At 33.0% G+C, this 21,107-nt stretch overlaps 2 protein-coding genes and 3 non-coding genes across 5 annotated transcripts; all 5 read right to left on the reverse strand.

The window, feature by feature from the left end:
- Positions 1-1,055: 1,055 nt before the first annotated feature.
- LOC144547124 (small nucleolar RNA snR60/Z15/Z230/Z193/J17) lies at positions 1,056-1,155 on the reverse strand. Its single transcript, XR_013509012.1, has one exon. It is a non-coding gene; the product is annotated as a small nucleolar RNA snR60/Z15/Z230/Z193/J17 (small nucleolar RNA).
- Positions 1,156-1,226: 71 nt separating this feature from the next.
- LOC144547120 (small nucleolar RNA U83B) lies at positions 1,227-1,312 on the reverse strand. The gene has a single exon (XR_013509008.1). It is a non-coding gene; the product is annotated as a small nucleolar RNA U83B (small nucleolar RNA).
- A 208-nt stretch (positions 1,313-1,520) lies between these two features.
- Positions 1,521-1,613, reverse strand: LOC144547118 (small nucleolar RNA Z43). Its single transcript, XR_013509007.1, has one exon. It is a non-coding gene; the product is annotated as a small nucleolar RNA Z43 (small nucleolar RNA).
- Positions 1,614-6,362: 4,749 nt separating this feature from the next.
- Positions 6,363-10,498, reverse strand: LOC144546802 (protein CONTINUOUS VASCULAR RING 1-like). The gene is made up of 7 exons (XM_078295359.1): positions 10,170-10,498; positions 9,220-9,272; positions 8,746-8,855; positions 8,293-8,460; positions 7,352-7,449; positions 7,108-7,234; positions 6,363-6,782 (listed from the first exon to the last, which is right to left on the reverse strand). Exons 1-7 carry the CDS (start codon positions 10,326-10,328, stop codon positions 6,685-6,687), a joined length of 813 nt encoding a protein of 270 aa, XP_078151485.1. The 5' UTR covers positions 10,329-10,498; the 3' UTR covers positions 6,363-6,684.
- Positions 10,499-13,709: 3,211 nt separating this feature from the next.
- LOC144546938 (enoyl-CoA delta isomerase 2, peroxisomal-like) lies at positions 13,710-16,198 on the reverse strand. Its single transcript, XM_078295531.1, has 3 exons — positions 15,834-16,198; positions 14,468-14,759; positions 13,710-13,937 (listed from the first exon to the last, which is right to left on the reverse strand). The coding sequence occupies exons 1-2, from the start codon at positions 16,067-16,069 to the stop codon at positions 14,495-14,497; spliced, it is 501 nt and encodes a 166-aa protein (XP_078151657.1). The 5' UTR covers positions 16,070-16,198; the 3' UTR covers positions 13,710-13,937; positions 14,468-14,494.
- Positions 16,199-21,107: the final 4,909 nt, after the last annotated feature.

Genomic DNA, 21,107 nt, shown 5'->3' on the forward strand with positions numbered 1-21,107 from the left:
GTACCTGCAGAACTGAAACTTTGAAAATATTTTATCAAAGAAGTAGATAGTCCCCTTCCGAAATTTTTATTAATATACAAAAAAATAAAGAATTTCAAAAACTATCTAGATTTTCGTGTTATTTCAAAATCAACCCAAACTGTATTTTTTTTGTTTTTTTTGCAGTTTTATAATTCCAAACTACAACTTTTTTTTTTGTGGTTTTGGAACTTCCTTCTGCAGAAAAAAAAATTGCAGTTTTTTTTTGCAATTTTTTTTGTTGTTTTGGGCCTACCTTCTGCAAAAAAAAAAAAAAAAAAAATTGCAGTTTTTTTTCTCGAAACTCTCTTTCCGCAAAAATTGTCTTTTTTTTTTTTTTAACATAAACATTTATAATTTTTTTATTTTCTATATTGAAATATTAATGCCCCAGACGACTCCGCCAGGTCGTCGCTGAGTAGCACTAAACCGGGCCTTGTTGAAGATACAAACGAGTTTACGTTGCACCAATTGTCACCAAAAGTAAAGAAATCAATATTTCTTATCGAAAATTGAACCGATTGAGTTTTGGTTGATTAAACAGTTAGTTTTTTTCGATTAAGTGAATCAGTTCGATTCAATTTTAAAAATCTTCTTAATAGTTAGGTTCTGTTTTCAATTTTTTGATAAGGAATTTTGACTTTTATATGTGATAATTGCTAAATTAAAGATCACAACTTTACAATAAAAACAATGCGAGTTAATGATACTCAGTTGCTTCGTGATGAAATTCAACCCAATTCAATCTTAATTTATTTTAAATTAACTATTTTTATAAATGTTAAGTTCTTCACATTTAAAATTTACAAACTAGGATGCTTCATTTAAATTTGCTTCCAGGTACCTGAATAAAAGATTCTCAAGATTCATGCTTTGGAATAAAAGCAGATTTATGCTAAAGGATACAACTATCTTAGCAATAAATTCGAAGACAGTGGTGAAAATCGCAAGATATCTTGCAAGTTTCGAGAAATCAATAACAAAAGAAAAAAAATCATCTTCTTAAAAAATTGAGATAAAACAAGATCTAATAAAAATGAGGTCATCAGTTAGGAGCGAAAGACTAATTTCAAAGTAATCATAACCTTAACAAAGGTTGTCATTTGAACTATGCATAATGTTCATCATATGACCTCAATAATCAGAAAACGAATCTAATTCAGTAATAAGAATATTAATAAAAAACATCAAAACAACATATACAATGTAAAGGTCTCAGAAGGAAGGCAACAGGGTTTTATAATCACAAAATATCATACAACACGTTTACTCCATAACATCATCACCGACCATTTAAGGGAGAAAAAATTGAATTAAGTAAAAATCAAGTTATATTTGGCATCTCAGAAAAAAAATGACCTCATAGAATTAGAACTTTTCCACATGAAATTCAGACATATGCTTGTCTTTATTTAAATTAATCACCGGTCAAATTGCTCAGAAAAAAATTTTAAAAACTAAAATCAGAAAATCAGATCCAAAAATTGAAATTGGAGAATCAAAGACTCTGAATATGGGTGGTGATATAAGTGTGGTCGTCAAGGCGCAAATCGCCGTTACGACGAACGAGACCTAAAGTGTAATCTTCACCGTCCGATTCCCCTTCTACGATCGAATGAAAAGCAACGATTACAACGATGAAAATGAAAATAGAACCGTAAAGTGTAAATAACAGAGAGAGAGATAGAGAAGTCCATTGCAGAGACTAGGCGCCGGTGGTGGATACTTATAGAGAGGCGGGGAATCCCTGATTAGGGTTTGGGGATTTTAGCGACGGATCTGGAGGTGAATAGAGGATCAATCCCAGCCTCAGATACATAAAGGCCTCGTAATGGGCCTTTCACGGCCTTTGTGAGAGGATATTATTAGGTCGGCCTGTTACATAGATAGAAAACGAAGAATTTCAGCCTGGTTTAAGTCAACGTTTCATGCATTAATTTTCCCTTGATTATATTATTTAATTTTCCTTATATCTCAGTCCCAAATCATCAGTTTTAAGTTCTAACTTAACAGCAGAACATTTAAGCTGGAGTTAAATATTTTTTTACGCAATATTGTGCACAAAGTTAATCTCATCTGCAATGCGAAGGTAGGGGAGGGGGAAGCGATGGGAATGGGGCTTGAGTTTGAGGTGTAGAGCCATGGAGAGAAAGGGAGGGAAGGAGGGGGGTCCAGATCCCTAAAGTAATTCAATTTTTGGATTTTGAATCAGGACCGTCTAATTCGACTGGATCTCAATTCGGAGAGAAGGGAATGGGGGTTTATGGGTTGTTCGATTCGCTTTTAATTTCGTACATTTGGAAATTTTGGACACAGAATCCGACGAAGGAGATGAGGACGGAAAAAATCTAAGCGACAGTTTGGCGTATCCATTAAATCTTTTTAGCCCCTAATCGTAAAGCACGAAATTTCCGTGATTTTTATTAAACCCTACAAAAAATATCAGCCATTGCTTTGAAATTAATTTTAAAAAATAAAGGGAAGAGCCTCCAAAGTTGAGTTGAAGTTTCCAATTAAATTTTTTATTTTTATTTTTTGAACATGTAAAATACCAGTTTTTATAGCAAACATTCGTTCTATACACATTAAACATCTCTAAATAATAAATAAATTATAGCAAACTGCCCCCACTGTGAGGTGGTCAACTAAACATTTTTTTAGAGATGTTTAGTGTGCATAGAATGAATGTTTGCTATAAAAGATGGACATTAAAATAAATATTTTGATATCTTTTCTTATTGTCTTTCGAGTTAGATCTATTACCCAAAGGTTTCACAGTGCGGAGGTATTGCCTTGACATTTCTCATTTTTAGCACTGAATTGAACATTAAGAAAAATATCAAAATGAATGTTTGCTATAAAATTTAACATTTTTCATTTTTAAATGAAAATATTAAGATATCTTAAAAAAATTTACTGTAACTGACCGCCCACACGCTATGCGGTTTGGTAAAAAAAATAAAAACAAACTTCAGCACCAAATTCTAGACGGTTTGGTGAAAAAAGTTGACCGCCTCAACGTTGAGCGGTCATGGCATTTTTAAAATTGAGTTAATTTTCTAGATACCCTTCAAAACAACTTCAATTTATTATTTACTCCTCAAGTCTTAAATTTATCTTATTTATTCCTTAACTCTTACAATAGTTTCTTATTTACCCACCACTTAACTAATTCTATATTATTCCTAGTTAAATTATAAAAAAAAACTCTTGATTCAACTTTGATTAAAAAATAAAAGACAATCTTACCCTTCACTACATGCTGTTCTCATTCTCCCCTCTTTGCACCTGCTATCTTTCTCTCTCTCACCCCCCTCCTTCCATCCCTCTCTCTCTCCGTAGCTGCTCCTTTGTCACTTTTCTTTTCTTCAATATGATTAAAAATAATAAAAGATCGCTAGATAATACGTTTACAACAGAAGAAAATAGTGAAAACAATTCATCCCCTTCTTTGTTTCTCTTCTTAATCTGAATGCATGCTTGTTTCTTTTCTTTTCTTATCTTGATAATATGATGAAAATAAAAATTAATGAAGTGAAAATTTTCTCGTTTCTTACCTACGTTGTTCTTTACCTTTTTAGATTCTCTTATGATAAAACAACATTGTAGAGTTTAGAATTGATCAATAGGATTATTCATAAGAAAAAGAGAGAGGTAATAATTTCTGTCAATTTTTTTTTATTTAGAAATTGTAAATATCTTTATAAATTAATCAACGTTTACATGGTCCTAGACCTCATACTTTACCATTAAATACTGAAATACATTATCACAGTATAAGCTTGATTTGGAGAATTGACCCCTGAGAATGTTAAAATGCTATAATAATTCATAGGTCTAAAGTTTATATTAAGGATAGGAGATATAAAAGATTATTTTTAGAATTTTAAGACTCTTGTATGTAATTACTGGATACATTTGAGGCCAGAGAAGTTAAAATCTTTCTTAATATGTATAAATTAAGCACCACTTGGCAATATGCTCCCCAAAAAAATCCAATGCATTATGATACTATACCTACCGATTTTTTTTTTTATATCCAAAAATTAAATCAAATTACAAAAAATAACCAAAGCACCAATGAATTTCGAAAACTACCCAATCCGGTTATCCAATAACCGGATTTGGGATAAATGTTCGGTTACCCACTCCCCGGACTCAAAAAGCACAAATCCGGTTAATGGTTAACCGGATTTGTGCATTTTGCTTTTTTTTTTTTTTTTTTTTTTAAAAAAAAACCGGTTATTCACAAACCGGAAAGTTATTTTTTTTTTTATTATTTTTTTTAACAGAAATTTCGAATTTTTTTTTTGTATTAAAATATTAGAAATGTTGAATATATTTCTTTGAAAATAGATGAAATATAATATAATTTGATTTATTAGAAAGACTGCAACAAATAACCCGGATCAATATTTTTCAGGACGGATTTTTCGCGGCTGTAAGAAAAATTAATATATTTCTTTATGTATTATTGGAAAAAAATAAAAATGCTCAGATTCCGAGTTATTGATCCCGGTTCAAAAGTCACTTCTAAGTAATCTAGAAAATATTATGATTTTTCTAATAGATTTAATTTATTAAAAGTTATATCTATTTTTGAAAAAAAATAAAAACTTTAATTTATTTAATAATTGTTTTTCAAAAAGAATTCTCAAAATAGAAACAACTTTTTATTAATTAAATTTACTAGATGGATCACAATATTTTCTAGATTACCTAGAAGTGACTTTTGAACCGGGATCAATAACTCAGAATCTAAGCATTTTTATTTTTTTCCAATAGCACATAAAGAAATATATTAATTTTTCTTACAGTCGCGAAAAATCCGGCCTGAAAAATATTGATCCGGGTTATTTGTTGCAGTCTTTCTAATAAATCAAATTATATTATATTTCATCTATTTTCAAAGAAATATATTCAACATTTCTAATATTTTAATAAAAAAAAAAAATTCGAAATTTCTGTTTTAAAAAAAAAAAAAAAAAAAAAAAAACATAACTTTCCGGTTTGTGAATAACCGGTTTTTTTTTTTAAAAAAAAAAAAAAAAAAGCAAAATGCACAAATCCGGTTAACCATTAACCGGATTTGTGCATTTTGAGTCCGGGGAGTGGTTAACCGAACATTTATCCCAAATCCGGTTATTGGATAACCGGATTGGGTAATTTTCGAAATTCAATGATGCTTTGGTTATTTTTTGTAATTTGATTTAATTTTTGGATATAAATAAAAAAATCGGCTATACCTATACTAATCTCGGTTTAATTTTTTTATCTACTGGTACTCTAATCAAGGTAACGATTATCTTAACTGACTAGTGTCTGAGTCAAAATGGTACTTTATCGGAGAAGTCTATTGAGATCAAATATACCTGGACTAAAAGAATAACACAGGGATTAAGCTATACTCAACAGAAAATTAATAAGCAAAATTATAGATGGAAAGTTATTGTGCAGCTGCAACAGGCCCCTTACTCTATTCAGCGGCAAACGGCATGAAAGTGATATAGTGACATCTGTAGTGAGGTGATTGATGTTGAATTTCATAACAAGGCCACATGTACCTTTTAATGGTTCCTCCTTAGTATCCCATTTCCGATAATAGCGAACCAGGTGTTTTGCAAAGAGCCAACTCGGTTCTGCTGTTAGTAACATTTTCAGAAATAAAAGAGAAGGGCAAAACTGTCTTTTATTTTTAATCAAAGTTGAATGAAGAGTTTTTTATAATTTAAAAAGGGATAATACAGAATTGGTTAAGTAATGAGTAAATAAGAAACTATTGTAAGAGTTAAGGAATAAATAAGATAAATTTAAGACTTGATGGGTAAATACGAAATTGAAGTTGATTTGAAGGGTATCTAGAAAATCAACCCTTTAAAATTAATTTCAAAGCGAGAACAGATTTGATATTTCTTTTTTTTCTTTTAGGGTATTAATAAAAATCACGGCTTTGTACAGCCACAAACTCAATTGCACAGAACGCCAAATGCTAGTTGTGTCATTAATTTACTTTCATGCTACTCATATTTACTTTTGACAAATTTGAACAAAAATAATACATACTTGCCAAATAGAGAAAAATAAATTCTGTACGCTATTGGAGAAAACACGGACCCGTCTTATATATACAATCGTCAGAACATTCAGTAAACGACAGCATAAAATTTTCCAATTAACATAACACGAGCAATTGAAAATGACAAGTTTCTTTCAAAAGGAAATAAAAAACAAATCACGATAGCTTGATACAAAAATTTGAATAAACTAAATCAAAATACTACTCTCAAGTAACTACGACTACAAGAATACAATAATTGTAATCTAGAAATCAAACATCAAGCAAATAAAAATGCCAAATCAGCACCTATTAATCAAAGAGGGATTGGTTATCTTGACAATTTTAACTAAAAATTCACACTGTGGAACACAAATTCTAAGTTATATTCGCTACGACAAGGAAAAAAAAAGGGACTGCCAAACAAAACACCTTACCACAAAGCATAGCCAACTTAGTTTACATAATATACAATACAGCACCGTAAGCCTAATAGTGAAAGCTTATTGCACGAACCTAACTAGCCTCCAAATAGAACCAATTTCATACTGTTGACATTCAAGATCAACAGATAAACTCCGTTAAAGTCCTAAAAGAAGAATGAATAAACCTCAACTTCTTGAGATAATAGTTCTACTCTCGAGTATTATTTCTGGATCTAGCGTCGACAGAATTTGTGGCATTGACATCCCACCTGACACTACAATCTCTGTACCCAACAAAAAAATAGAAAAATAAGTATATGCATCAAATAAATTGGTAGGAGTACTCCAAAAATCAAAATTCTGATTTTGGTACCAAATAATACCAGTTTGATCAAATTTCTACCAAAATAGTTTATTTTTATTTAGATTAAGTTCAGAATCTTTGAGGATAGATTGAGCATGAATAAAACGTAGTTCTGCCATTATTGCACAAATAATTTAATTACTGACTGATCACAAGACTTAATCAGACTAAATTGTGATTCAATTCAACAAGAGAAGGCAGCTATATTAAAACTCATGTTGTAAAATAAAATAATAGGGCTTTACCTATTCCCTCGCGAACAGATAAATTGGGCCTGATCACATCTCGAGAATTGACCATGAAGATATCTCCAATGTATAAATGGTTGGTTGGCACATAGACACAGTACAGCTCCTCTTGACCAGAATAACCCTGTCATAACAGCATTGCCAGAGAATAACTGATTAGCTGCATCTAAAAAGAATTAATTAGATAAACCTAAAAAGAGAGAAGAAAAAGAGGAAGAATAGTAATGCTGCTTTAAAGAACCTGGAGAACAACAGAAGAGGTGATGAAACCGAATGCATACTCGCCAACCCGTGGATGCCTTATAATGACCACTTCTTTAAAGGCTTGTTTGTTTTGATCTGCATGCAAAACCCTAACAAGCTCAGTTTTTTTCACAAAATATAAGAAAAAACTAGCCACTACATTATTCAGGGTTTGTTTCCTGTGTGTCCTGGCAAATCCTTAAGATATGTATAGTGAATTAAAACTTAAAAGGGATATAGATTGTGCATAACCCTGCGAAAAATGAATGTAATACAAATCCTTTCCATTCTTCCAGTCCCTTTCAACATAATTGAGCAAGAATGTAGAGAATTATTTATTCCTTTCCAAGAGATTGAAACCAGCATGAGAAAGATGCTATTTTTGAGAATACAACACACTTTTCAGATTATTAGGCTATGCATGAGTCACATTTAAATTATTTGAGATGCCATTATTCTGATGTATCCAGAGCCGTACAGCTGTTATACAAGAAAAAAATCCCGACACCTTGGGCCTGTTCGGCAAGGCAAGAATATTGGAAAAGTGTGGAATTGTGATGGAACAGCAGATGAACGTGGGTGGAATTGGATGGAAATATGGAACAGAGGAAAAGTAGAATTGGAATTGATATATGCCGTCAAACCCTCTTCTTTTTGGACTTTAGCCCCTTCCTATTCCACCCCATTATTCCATAAGGGAGATGGAATTGAGTAAGAGTGGTGTTTTTCACATGTAGGAATAAGTTCAATTCCACTATTCCAAACTTCCCAAACACAAAAAGAAATAATATGGAATAGAAGTGTATTCTTTTTTTCCACTTTTCCACTATTCCATGCATTTGCTGAACAGGCCCCTTGAAACCCCAATTGTCCGCTTTTTTTATTTGCTATTATTTTTACACACACAAAGGGAGGGAGGGACAGAGAGAGAGAGAGTACCAGGAGAGATGGCGGCACTGATTTGCTTGGATGCATTGTAGATGTGACGAACAAATGGCATTCTTTTAATAATCCATTCACCAAGGCTCAGTATGGATGCACCAACCCAAGAAGACATAAACACCCCGACCAAGAATATAAAAGTTAACGAGGTAATAAATCCAAGACCTGCACAAGTTAATAAGAAAACCCACATTCAACAACCAAATAGCGCACCAAAAGAGGAATTTGTAAGGATTTGACCTCCAATACTATGAGGAAACAAAATACTAATTTTTTTTTACTTATTTCACAATTTTAACAAATAATTCTCTTTATAATCTTTTTACCAGAGTAAGAAAACATAATAATTGTTTATTATTACCTCTAGAGCAAAATAGACAACATTAAAAGTCAAGAGAGGAGAGGGGGATTGGGGGGGGGGGGGGGGGGGGTGAGAGAGAGAGAGCAAACCAAATATGTTGATCCCGAGCTGGGCATAGATTGGAGAGAAAAATCCATCAACAAAATGAATGAACCACCAGGTTATGTAGAAGGTCACCGCTATGGGAAAGAGAATTACACTGAAAACACAAAAAACCAAAAACACTTTAAATATGAAGGAAAAAAAAGGAGCCACTTCATTTGTATCCTGCAACATATCGAAATAGCACATATACACTTCAAAATTGGGATAACCTAGAACTAGCCTTTGGTCTAGTGGCAAAGGCACGTGGTTTCTATGTGAGAGGTCATGGGTTCAAAACCCAGATGGGGGAAATCATTTGTTGTAATAACAATGTATTAAATAGTTAGGTGGTTTGACCTCTAACCTTTACTCAAAAAATAAAAAAATTGGGATAACCTTGTAGACAATATTTATAAGTTTGCAAGAGGCACAACTGAAATTGATGATTTGTAAAGGGCAATAAATAACACAAGAATTACCATCCGGTCATGAACTTTTTTGAAGCCCAACTTCGGATCACCTTATGGAATGCCTAAAGATAAAACATAAAGCAAGTTGAAGCAAATTAAATAACAAGTTTAAAGTAACATCAAGTACATAAATTAGACATTTGAATAGGTCATCAGTGTGAAATATACTTGATGTCTTCAATTTTATTTTCAAATAAAGAGTTAAATTTCACAGCGTTCCAAATTTCCAGAACTAATAAATTCTTCAATGATTTTCATAAAACAAGAGTACCCTCTAGAATGGTATAAAGTACTTTAGTTGTAAGAAAACTTGCTTGTCCCAAAAGCTATCCAAAAACAGAAATCAGTGAACCATATACAAAACAATAAGTTGAAGCACCAAATAATCATGCTTATGGAGAGCACATGATTCAGCAATATCACAAAAACCCAGACCTATCTACTAGAGGTTAAATTAATGCTTACGTATGTAACATGTCAAGGCATTGAAACAAAAACAGCACCAAATTTCATTTTTCATTTCTTCTCTTTCCATTATTTTTTTAGCAGTTTTGCATCTATCAATCAGATTAAAGTAGAGCCACAAAACTCTATTCTTACTTCTGTTTAGTCTTTTATGCAAATTTGTACTGTAAATTATCCATGCAACCTACCACTAAACCTGACCTAAACTGGACAGAGTTGATGAAGTTAATCAGATAAAATCAGCAAAATAGCTAACAGTATACATCATCACTGGCCGAATAATTAACTTAATAAGCCAAAAGCCAAATAAATTTCGATCTTGATCCAACTCTCACATAAAATCAGTTCAAAATCAAAATCACTTTCAGTCCCCGAAGCATAAGCTAGCAGAACCCTAGTTCCCCTTCCCAATTAGACTAAATATCGACTCTGTCGAAGCTCAACAAAGAAAATTGAGAACACGCAAGTAATTTAAAGTGAAGCTCAAGACAGACCTCACGGCTGGAGGTGGATAGGTGGTGGGAGGCGGAGGCAGAAGATGAGGATGCTTTCATGTCGGGATCGCCGGAAGGGCCGTCGCCGGCGACGGGGATGAGCAGTTCCCGATCCCTCTCCCTACTTCCCATCGAACTAGGCAATTTCTCGTCTCCCATCTAATTCAATAAAAATAAAACCCCTCTGAATCCTTTTCCTCGATAATATAATAATCAGTCAAGTCGGTCTATTTGGTGCTGGATTAGTTTTCTTTACAATTGTAGTTAATCGAGAATAGGGGATCGAGTCGAGATGGAGAGAGAGAGAGGTCGTGTTTAGTTTACTTGTGGGAGTCTCCGCCTGGGCCCTCTCTCTCGCTCTCGAGCCTCACAAGGGGATAACTACTAGATATTTCCTGATCTAGGTGTACAGATCACCAAAACTCTGAGAATGATGTATGTGGGACCCACCGGGAAACTTCACTTGAGAACATTCTAATTTTGAATGAGCTGGTACAACTGGAGTAACTAGATATTTGACGAGAAGGAAGAGTGGGGCGGTATAGAAAGGAGGTTTGTGCTTTACCTGGAGCATTAACAGGTGATTAGGGATTTTCGAAGTATCTTCACTGTACCGAAATTAGAAGGGGGAGGGATTCGTATCCTCTCGTGTATTGCAGAGAATGGTCTTCACTTTAAGATTAAATTTCAATTAGTTTGAAAATCGGACTATAATAGAGGCAGTATTATCAGTAATGTGTTGTGGTTAATCAAGCGAGGGTGCTCACTTTCGAAAAAATTAGTCACATCGTATCACTAATGGCACAACATTTTACACTATATTTATCGATCATGTGACATGATTTGCGTGATGTGTCTATTTGTGTTTTTCTTCAATTATAAATGACACATCAAGTCATCAAAACTGACATGATCACGTGACATACATTTTTTTATATTTAATTTAATTGTATTTTTTTTCATATTTTTCTATTTTTTCTAATAAATTAACCCTTGAAATTTTTTTTAACATGATTAGATACGTTTTGATTAATTATATATGTCATATATAGTTACGATGTGATGTGACATTCTAGTTATATATCATCATCTTATTAATGTTACGTTTAAAAAAACTAATTACATGACATGTCATAATATGACGTGACGAATCACAAAGTATTATCATAATGTGTTAATGAGATCACGTCACCATTTATTTACATGATTAAAAAGTTTCCTCTATGCATTCTCGGTGGTCTTTTACTTCCGCAAGAAGCGAATTACAACGCAATGGACCAGCGGAACGGTTGGATAATATGATGGCTCTGACATTTTGGAACGAATTAATTGGCGAGCCATCATATTATCTGGAATTCTGGAGTCACATGGGTCCGATTGTCCGAATAGTCGACTTTTTTTATTTTTTAATTTTCCTTCAATGAGTTCTATACTAATATTATTCTTTAATCATCTTTATTCTGCCATCAAAGCAACAAATGAAATACAACAGATTAGTGCCAAAAGAAAAAATAATAAACAAATACAAAATTGTATGGTACAACTAACCAACTATAAAGAATAAGATGACAGGCTGATGTTTACTAGATAACTAAAAATATAATGTTAAATTACTTTCCAAAAGTATATAATTTAGTCTGTGATAACATTTTTTTTGTAGTTTATTCATAAAAAAATCTGATTAGGATATCTACAATTCAATCTCCACCCAAATATTTACATCTGAGAAAATGACAACTTAAACAATTTTCCTGGCAAGGACTGGAAGGTATACAGCCGTTCCAAATCCAACCTGTCAGTCGTCAGATACCTTCCAGTCAACTCAACTGACACCCTCTACCCTCTGTTTTGCTAATTTTCTGAAGTATATTTCTCCTTTTTTATTTTTAGTTTTCACATAGTAGTTTGATTTGTTTGGTCAACTGAGGTTTATTTTAACCTTTATGCAGTTGCACATACAAATCCTCAGCATGTTTGCCCGTATAATGAAGTGTCAGTTGACACGTGACAAATATATTATAAACTCAGGGTTCCTGAAGAGGTACCCAAAAGTATATAGATAATAGAACATATATACAAAATAAAATTAATAATTAAGATGAAATCGCAACTAAAAAATAAGACTATGAACTGATAAATATCATTTTTTCATGCTTATGAACCATCTTGCCAGCATATTTCAAAGAGAAAATATTTCTGTCCAGTAGGTTTTATCTACCATTTGTCCACAATCTTATCCAACTCCCGTTTTAACTGTCGGTCCCCACCTTCTTCTAACGATTTCCTTAAACAAACCTTCTTTCTCAACCAACAATTCCTTTTTATAAATTTTCGATCTCTCCGTTGACTCTTTTCTCTTCTAATCTCTCTCTCCGTTCTCTTCTCTCACCATTTTTATGGATTTAGATCTGATCTTGCCTCGTCTATACACTAGCTTTTGTCCCGTTTCTTTTGCATCCAGATCTGATCTCGACAGAAACATACTTTCTGCTCTTTCCGAAATCTCTCTTCCGATCATCAAATCATCACCCGACCTTTACTTCTGCCTCTAAAATACCATTGCAAGATCGAATATGAAGAATCAATGAAGAATCGATGCTAACTCGGTCGACAATGGAGCAAGAGGAAGAGAGGGATGAAGGGGCCCTTGACAACAACATTAACTTGCTCAGAGAAGAACAGCCTGGAGGATAATCGGGTTATTTTATAGTATTCACTTTGTAGTTTTACAGTATACAAGATTCAATTTTACTGTATACAAGATTCAACCCAGTGAATAGATTTTTATTTGTGGTGAACAGATTTTTTGTGTGGTGAACAGATTTTTGTTGAACAGATGATGGATGTATATATAGATTTTAAAATTTTACAGTATACATGGTATTATTTTATGGTTTATATTTTGAAATTTTACAGTATACATGATTCTTTGCAGGTTGTAGTTTAAGCTGAAATGTAGCATTTTTTACATTTTATCTTACAGTATACATGGTATTATTTTATGGTTTAGATTTAGAAATTTTACAGTATATAAGATTCAATTGAAAATTTACAGCATTATTTGAAAATTTTACAGTATACAAGATTCAATTGAAAATTTTACAATATACAAAATTCAATTTTACAGTATACAAGATTCAATCGAAAATTTTACTGTATACAAGATTCAATTTTACAGTATACAAGATTCAACCCAGTGCAGACACTAATAACTAACTCTAACTACCAATAACCGCTAATAACTAACTTTAACTGCCAATAACTTCCTATAACTGCAATTTCCTAAAGTACAGTTTGAAAGTACATTTCTTTTCTCGTTGCATGATATTTCTAACTATCATGGAACCACTTCAAATAGTTGCTGGATGTTTTGTGATTAACTGATATATTTTATGTGATATATTGTATAATTATACAACATGTAAAAGTAATTTTACAGTATTCGCGCAAGTCAAAGCTGTGGACAAATGGTGGACAAAAGGCTGTGGACAATTAGAAGTTTCCTATTTCAAATTGGTATAGAAGGCAACTCTTTTCCATACTTCAAAATGACCAACAAAGAACTGCATAATCCAACTAAAAAATTGCCATGGTTAAAATTTAATGCACCTTTTGCTTCGGTAAGCATCAAATACTGTGACAACGACATTATTTAAACCCTAAAAGATCCTATACCAGTGGAAGTACCACATCTACTAACTAAGCAGTTGCATTGACATTTTATTGGTAAAAGTCCTGATGTTGCCAACATAACAGTTTAGCATTAATCTGAAACAAGGAAGATTATATCATTAGTTATTAAAAGGATAAAAAAGGAAAAACAATAAATAGGATGTCTGAACAGAAGTTAAATTGAAGGACATGAAGAAACATGAGGTGCATAAATAAGTAATATACATTTTCTGAGAATAAAATTACATTAACTTTTGGAGGCTCCATAGATTATGTCCTAAAAAACTGAACTTTATAAGCAAATCAGTGTCTAATTGAAAATCAAAATTAAGTGCCAGTACAGATTGGTTCTTGAACTGTAAAGCTCATGCCTTAAATATATAGTTTAAGTTCTGTGAATTACACTGCCAATTTGATTTTACTTGCAGATAACCCAACAGTTGTTAGTTACGCAACTAGCACCAAGTAAAGTAATTATGGTAAATGACACCAAACTGTTAAAAACCAAGGCCAGTAGGGTATCTTTGCAAAAAAATTATAAGATGTTTGGTGTTAAAATGTCGGTTCTTACATCTGCAAACACAGTGAAGGTGAATTAAAAAATAAAAATAACAACAAATGATTACCTATATGCAAATGCAGCAATTATTTCTTCAGAGCTTGGAAGCAAAATGCTTTTCGGCCTCCTCATCACTTTCTTGCGGGATCCCCACAGACCTACACAAGTCGGGGTACATAGACATGCGAATTGACGCATATACTCCTCTGTCCCAGTTCCTACCAGCCAGCTGCTCTGCCATCTTCACCGCCTCCGGCAACACGTCAGAGGCACTCTCAAACACCTTATCTACAATACCTCTCTCCTTCCCCTCTATAGCATTTATCTTCTTCGCTCCTAGTGCCATGTCACGCAGTGCCCTAGAATTACAGGGGTAAAACTGTGAAAAACTTGTCTGAATTTGTAATTTCTGAAATATGCACAGATTTATTTTTTGAAGGTTAGTGGCTTTAAATATGTACAGATTTAATGAAATGATAATTACAAATTTAACATGGTGTTCATCTGGATTTGTTACTTGGTGCCCTGAATTTTCATCTTTTTATCAACTAATAATCCAAACGAGTGCTCTCCAAATATGCTTATTGCTGCTATATTTATTTCATTTGGCAGTGCCGTTAACGGGTGGTAAAGGGGTTCCATAAAATTGGCTTGATTATTATTTTATCCTTATCTGTTAAGAATTGGTTTTACCAAAAAAAATATCCAAGAACAGGCAGATAAAAGATACATAACAAAGAGATACTTTCAGAACTGAGAGTTATAGAATGTAGTAGCTTTCAGAACAACACATGGATGCAAGTATAGCATTTAAGGGGTCGACAAGCTTTAAGATTCAAGAAAAACAGTCTAGATATTGCCCATAGTAGTGAGGTACCCTAAGGGATATGAAGTTTAACCTCACCTGCTATTATAACTAGAAAATCATACTCATGGTACAGTCGTCCAGACTACGAATAATCAGGTAACGACTACCGCTGGGCAACCTATCAATTGCTTAAATTGTACTGATTTTGTTTATTTTTGGTAGGATGTTAGTTGGGCCCAGTATTAATAGTAGCATATGGGTATTCTGTTGATCTCAAATTTCATGTTCATCTACTACTGAAATCAGGGGCGGAACCAGGACTTGAACTTGGGGGGGCCGAGCTGCCGAAAGACGAAAGAACAACTGCATGGAGGTGCCAATCGGTATGCATCTGTAAAAAACTACATAAAAATAACCACCCAGCAAGCACTTCCGCCTCAGTTGGGGGGTGCCTGGCCCCCCCTTGCACCCCCCTGGTTCCGCCCCTGACTGAAATTGCAAGCTTGGCCCAAATAACAAACATAAACAGGGTATTTCTATTGTGCGAGTTGAACTCTAAAATCAATTCCAGCCCTTAATATTTACTAGACACCACTCAATAAAAGGTCATTCCCCAGTTACTTACCCCGGTCTAGTTAGCTTAGTTCGCATTAGAACCATGAAATAAGGCGGGAAAGGCAATCCAACGTCCAGCTCGCTACAGTAAAAGACGCGTCGATCTCCCCTCATGTACACGTAATCATGCGCAAGAGCAAGCATCACCCCAGCTGCCGCCACGTGGCCTGTAGCTGCTGCAATAGTCGGCATGGGAAAAGAAACCAGATCAGCAATTAGTGATTTAGCGAGGGAAACTAAAGTCATGAGCTTTGCTTTCGAGTTCTCAGTTCAGGCGAGGTCGAAGCCGTTGCAGAAGAACCGACCTTCATTGGTGACGACCAAAGCGCCGGCGGTCGAGTCGGACCGGGCGGTGGCGAGTGCCGAGTAGAGCGAGGAGATCGTATCTGGGCCTAGGCGGTGATCGTCGGAGCCGGTGAGAGTCAGAATCAGCACACGACCCCTTTTTTTGAGAGTGCACATGGTTTGTTCGTCGAAATGCCTCACTGAGATTTCGCTGCTCGGTGTCTCTTACTACTGGTTGGTTACTTTGTTCTGCTCTCTTTGGTTTCAACGGAGGAGGTTATTTGAAAGAGAGAATGGGCAGTTAAGTTGATAATAAAAAATTTCGCGCTAATTTTGGATGCTTTTGCTCATTCAAAAAGGAACTCTCAAAGTCTCAAGGGGCTGACAGGTGAATTCGTATCCCCTCAGGTTACTTGACTGAGTAGAATTGAATCGGACGGTCCAAAAATGGCTTGGCACGCATCTCAAAGCACAAATAATACTGCCCACTACTGCCATGATGCCATCCGATAACCAACCAGCTGAAATTAAATCTGAACCGTTCATTTCAATTGTGCTTAGTCAGGTACCCGGGAGAATACGGATCCCTGATAGGTAGGGGTGAAAACGGATCGGATAGTGGTAAAACCATATGTGTCTGTCTATTTTTTTTTTCTGATAAATTGAATATTAGACTAATATAGTAATATATATTTGGATGTTAGAAATTTATAGATATATACATAAATATTTTTGTAACATATATCTACTATTTAAATACAAATAATTAAAATTCAAAATTATATTTATACCACTATTTGCACGAAAATTTGAATATTGATTCGATCGGATAATAAGAATCTGGACAAAATCCATATCTTTTCAAATACAAATCTGGATTCGATCGGATAATATCCGATATGTTTTCACCTCTACTAATAGGTGGGGTTGTATATCAAACAAAATAAAGAACAAGTGTGTGTGGGTGTAATGTGATAAACTATTCATTAGAGAGTCCAACTTTGTTCCGATGATGTTTCATGACGTTGCGTTCATTCATCAATGAAATGGACTACTTATTTTAAATTTATGAAGTACGCATTTTATCTTTTATTAAAAAAAAATGTAACATGTTTTAAAAATGTCAATCTTTTAATTAGACGGTTTTCGAGAACAAATTGATCATTTCTCTATTTTTAACGTTTAGACAATGACATTTAGGTATATACTTGTGTAAAAATAAAGAGTAGAGAAATCTATTCATTAGAGAGTCCAACTTTGTTCCGATGATGTTTCATGACGTTGCGTTCGTTCATCAATGAAATGGACTACTCATTTTAAATTTACGAAGTATGCATTTTATCTTATATTGAAAAAAAAATGTAACATGTTTTAAAAAAAATATCAATTTTTTAATTAGACGGTTTTCGAGAAGATAATAATAAAATGGATAAATTTGTGAATTGTTGAAGTTCCAAATGGTAAATATGATACTATAAAGGGTTAATTTTCTAGATACTTTTGAAGAATTCTTCAATTTTCTATTACCTTCGTGCTCTTAGTTATATTTAGCATATTTTTAAGGGTGGACCTAGCATATACCGGGGGGGGGGGGGGGGCTTAGCCGCTCTCTCCCCTCCCTTGGATTTTGAGTTTTAGTGGTGATCTATCGGTATTGATCGACTTTGCCTCTCCGTGGAAATTTTTTTGCCTCTCTGTGGATATTTTTTTTATAAACCATAATTAGAATTTTTTTTTTTATGAAACAAACATGATTATTTTTCCTTTTTTTTGGGACCAAAATGGCATTTCAGTCCCAGCCGTTTTCACAGATTTCGAGAAAAAAAATACGTTGAAAAATTATAAAAATACCTTGAACCAAATTGCCATTTTGGTCCCAAAAAAAAAATTCGGGACTGAAATGGCATTTCGGTTCTTATGATTTTTGTAAAAAAAAGTAATCATGTTGGTTTCATAAAAAAACTGTTTTCTAATTATGGTTTATAAACAAAATTCCTCTCTGGATGTTTGATTTGTAATTCGGGTTAAATTTAGTGTTAAAATTAAAATAAATTTCTTGAATTATATAGCGCTGATAGCTAGCTATATATTGCCCATAGCGCCATAACTTTTAGGGTTCGAAAAAGCTATAGCTAGCTATTTAGAATACTGGTAATTAAAATTATAAGTTAAAAGTATCAGAAATTACAAGCCAGAGCATTGGAAAGTATAAAGTCAAAGCATTTTTTTATTGAGTACCGAATTAGTTAATGAGTTTAAATCCGATAAGCTATTTAAATCCGATTCGATATTTTCTTATCCCCTGACGAAAGTCTTGGATCAGCCCCTGCATATTCCTCAACTCTAAATTTTCTTTTCTATTTACCTCATAAGTTAATAACTCACAATTAAATATTATCTAATTTGTTTTTTTTTCCTTTCCATCACACTCTTGTCCTTTCTCTTTGATTTAAAAAGTTGAGATCGAGTTGCATATATAAAATTTTCTATTCAAAATCCAATCCGTCCGTTTGCTCTGAAATTTGTACAAAATCAATCTAAAAAAATTCCCTTACAAATTAGGAAGAAGTTCATTTTTTCCGGGAAAATAGAAGTAAATTGAGGGCATTTAAAGTAGCCATTCATTAGGCTTTCGACACTGTAAGATTGAATTTCATTATTATTTTTTTTTTGAGAAATAACGAGTGTCAAAGTACTCATTTCATTAATAGATAAACTGGTACACAAGAACAGTGTTCTCAAAGAGAAAAAAATAGAAAGGAAAAAAGGAAAAACAGAAGGATTAAAATACCAGTAAGTAGACTAAGCCCTGTAAAGTCCTAAAAAAAATAAGAAATCTAAGCTGCTCATGAAGTCTGAGTGCTGTCTAAGTTGAAAACAAAGAAAAAAAAAAAAAGAAAAAAAAAAAATGAGAAGGTAAAGTGAAACCGTGAAAATTCTCCCATACGGTATTATCTATCTGATCTCATGTACCGCCATTGCTCTTACCTTTTAAATCAGAAAGAAAGGACGAGGGTAAGATGGAAAATAAATAAATTAGATAATATTTAATTGTGATTTATTAAATTCAAGGAGTAAATAGAAAAGAAAAATCCGAGTTGAGAGATATATTAGATATAACAAAGAGTACGGTATCCAGAAAATTAACTTCATTATGAATTTTAGAGGGAAAAATATGTAATTTTCAAAATTTTGAGGGGTATAATGAAATTCTCCCCCCAATTTTTTTTTACATGTAACTTTATTGATTTTTCCTTTCTATATCTAACTCAAGTTTTCCGTGGGTTATTCTCGGGCATTCACATTTTAGTACAATTTTTTGGTCTAAAAAAATCTAGACTCAAAACTTTTTTTTTTTTTTTTTCCAATCTCCACATCTTTTAAATGCCTACTGTAACTCTCTCTCTTCCCTCGTCTTTCTCTTAAGGGTTAATATAAAGAGCTCTCTTTAGTTCATTTACCAACGTTGGACTAACCGACTAAGCAAAAGCTCCGGATCTGAAAAAGTTTTTTTTTTTTGCAATATTTTTTAAGCATTTCTGATCATTTTTGCAACATTAATTAATAGTTTTTAATCAAACGTGCACAAAACTTTTCTTATTTTAAATAGGTGAAAAATTTAAATAGAAATATATATTTTTTTTTTAAATTTAAAATTTTCACAACTAATTTCACGGTACAACTAAACATACATTTCAACGCATATTTTCATAGTTAATTATGTGCATATATATGCTTATGGGTTCTCACTTTTTCAAAAATAAATTTTCATCTCTGTCAAATCTCAAATCTCATCTCGTATAATTCGGTGACAAAAGAACAAGTCAAAAGTATGGTTGTTGTTAACAACTTAACATGTTTCTTTGATTTATTTTTCTTTTGATCAACAACATTGGAATGCTCTAGGAAACTCGTAATTTATTTTTCTTTTGATCAACAACATTGGAATGCTCTAGGAAACTCGTGATTTATTTTTCTTTTGATCAAGAACATTGGAATGCTCTAGGAAACTCGGAACATATTTCGTGGATAGTTCCTAATAATTGAAAAAAGAACTTTTGAGTGATACTGAGTCATTAAATAAGTTCAACTTCAACGTTTAACCGTGTAATTATGAATAATTAATCCAGACATCTATTTTTTTTTTTGAGAACCGGATAGAAGCTATCAGGTGACATCTATAAATAAAATCCAGCTTTTTTGTAGTGCCCACATATATGTCACATATATCATGCCACATGGTGTGTGACATACAACATGGCACGTGACGGACAACAGACCAAGCCAAAAAGAAACTATAATGATGAATTGATGATAGTGGCAACTGGCAAGTTCGTAATTTAATTAGTTACAAAAATCGTAATTTAATTGTGATACCAATATAATTAAGAAATAATTTATTATTCTAAAGTACAATATTCATATTAAAATATTGATATTTTTGTAAATTAAATTAAAAAATTCAGAATTTTCATCATAATATTAGATAAATAATGTATTGTCTACATAATTCAACAAATTCATATGGGCGAAGGATAACAATGGACTCAAACACTGGCCTGAAAAAGTATATAAAAATAATAACAAAATGAAATTACTAAACTAAGTAATCACAGGTGTAGATACTTTATTATTGTTATTTTTTTGGGTAAGCTAGAGACTTTAATGTTTTTTTTTTATCTTTATTTGCGGCTCCTTACAAATAGCGGAAGAAAAAGAATGCAGTAATTTGTACTAATGAACAGGATGAAATATTTATTTTACAGCGACATGCCGACATATCTATATTATATTAGGCATAATTGTTTAAATTTGAGATGGATAGATCAGAAGTTGACCTTTGTGTGAAGTCGCCGTTGACCTGTAAATTGATGAAAAATCCAAGATGTTTCCTCAACTAAGATAACTTGCAGAAATCAACTATCTGTGAAAGTATTTCCATTAAGATTCCAAGCTCTTTCTATGAATGTTCTCTTGTCACCATCTCCAACAGCTATAA

The sequence above is a fragment of the Carex rostrata genome, chromosome 30, assembly GCF_964058835.1.
Source record: "Carex rostrata chromosome 30, lpCarRost1.2, whole genome shotgun sequence".
Taxonomy (NCBI): Eukaryota; Viridiplantae; Streptophyta; class Magnoliopsida; order Poales; family Cyperaceae; genus Carex; species Carex rostrata.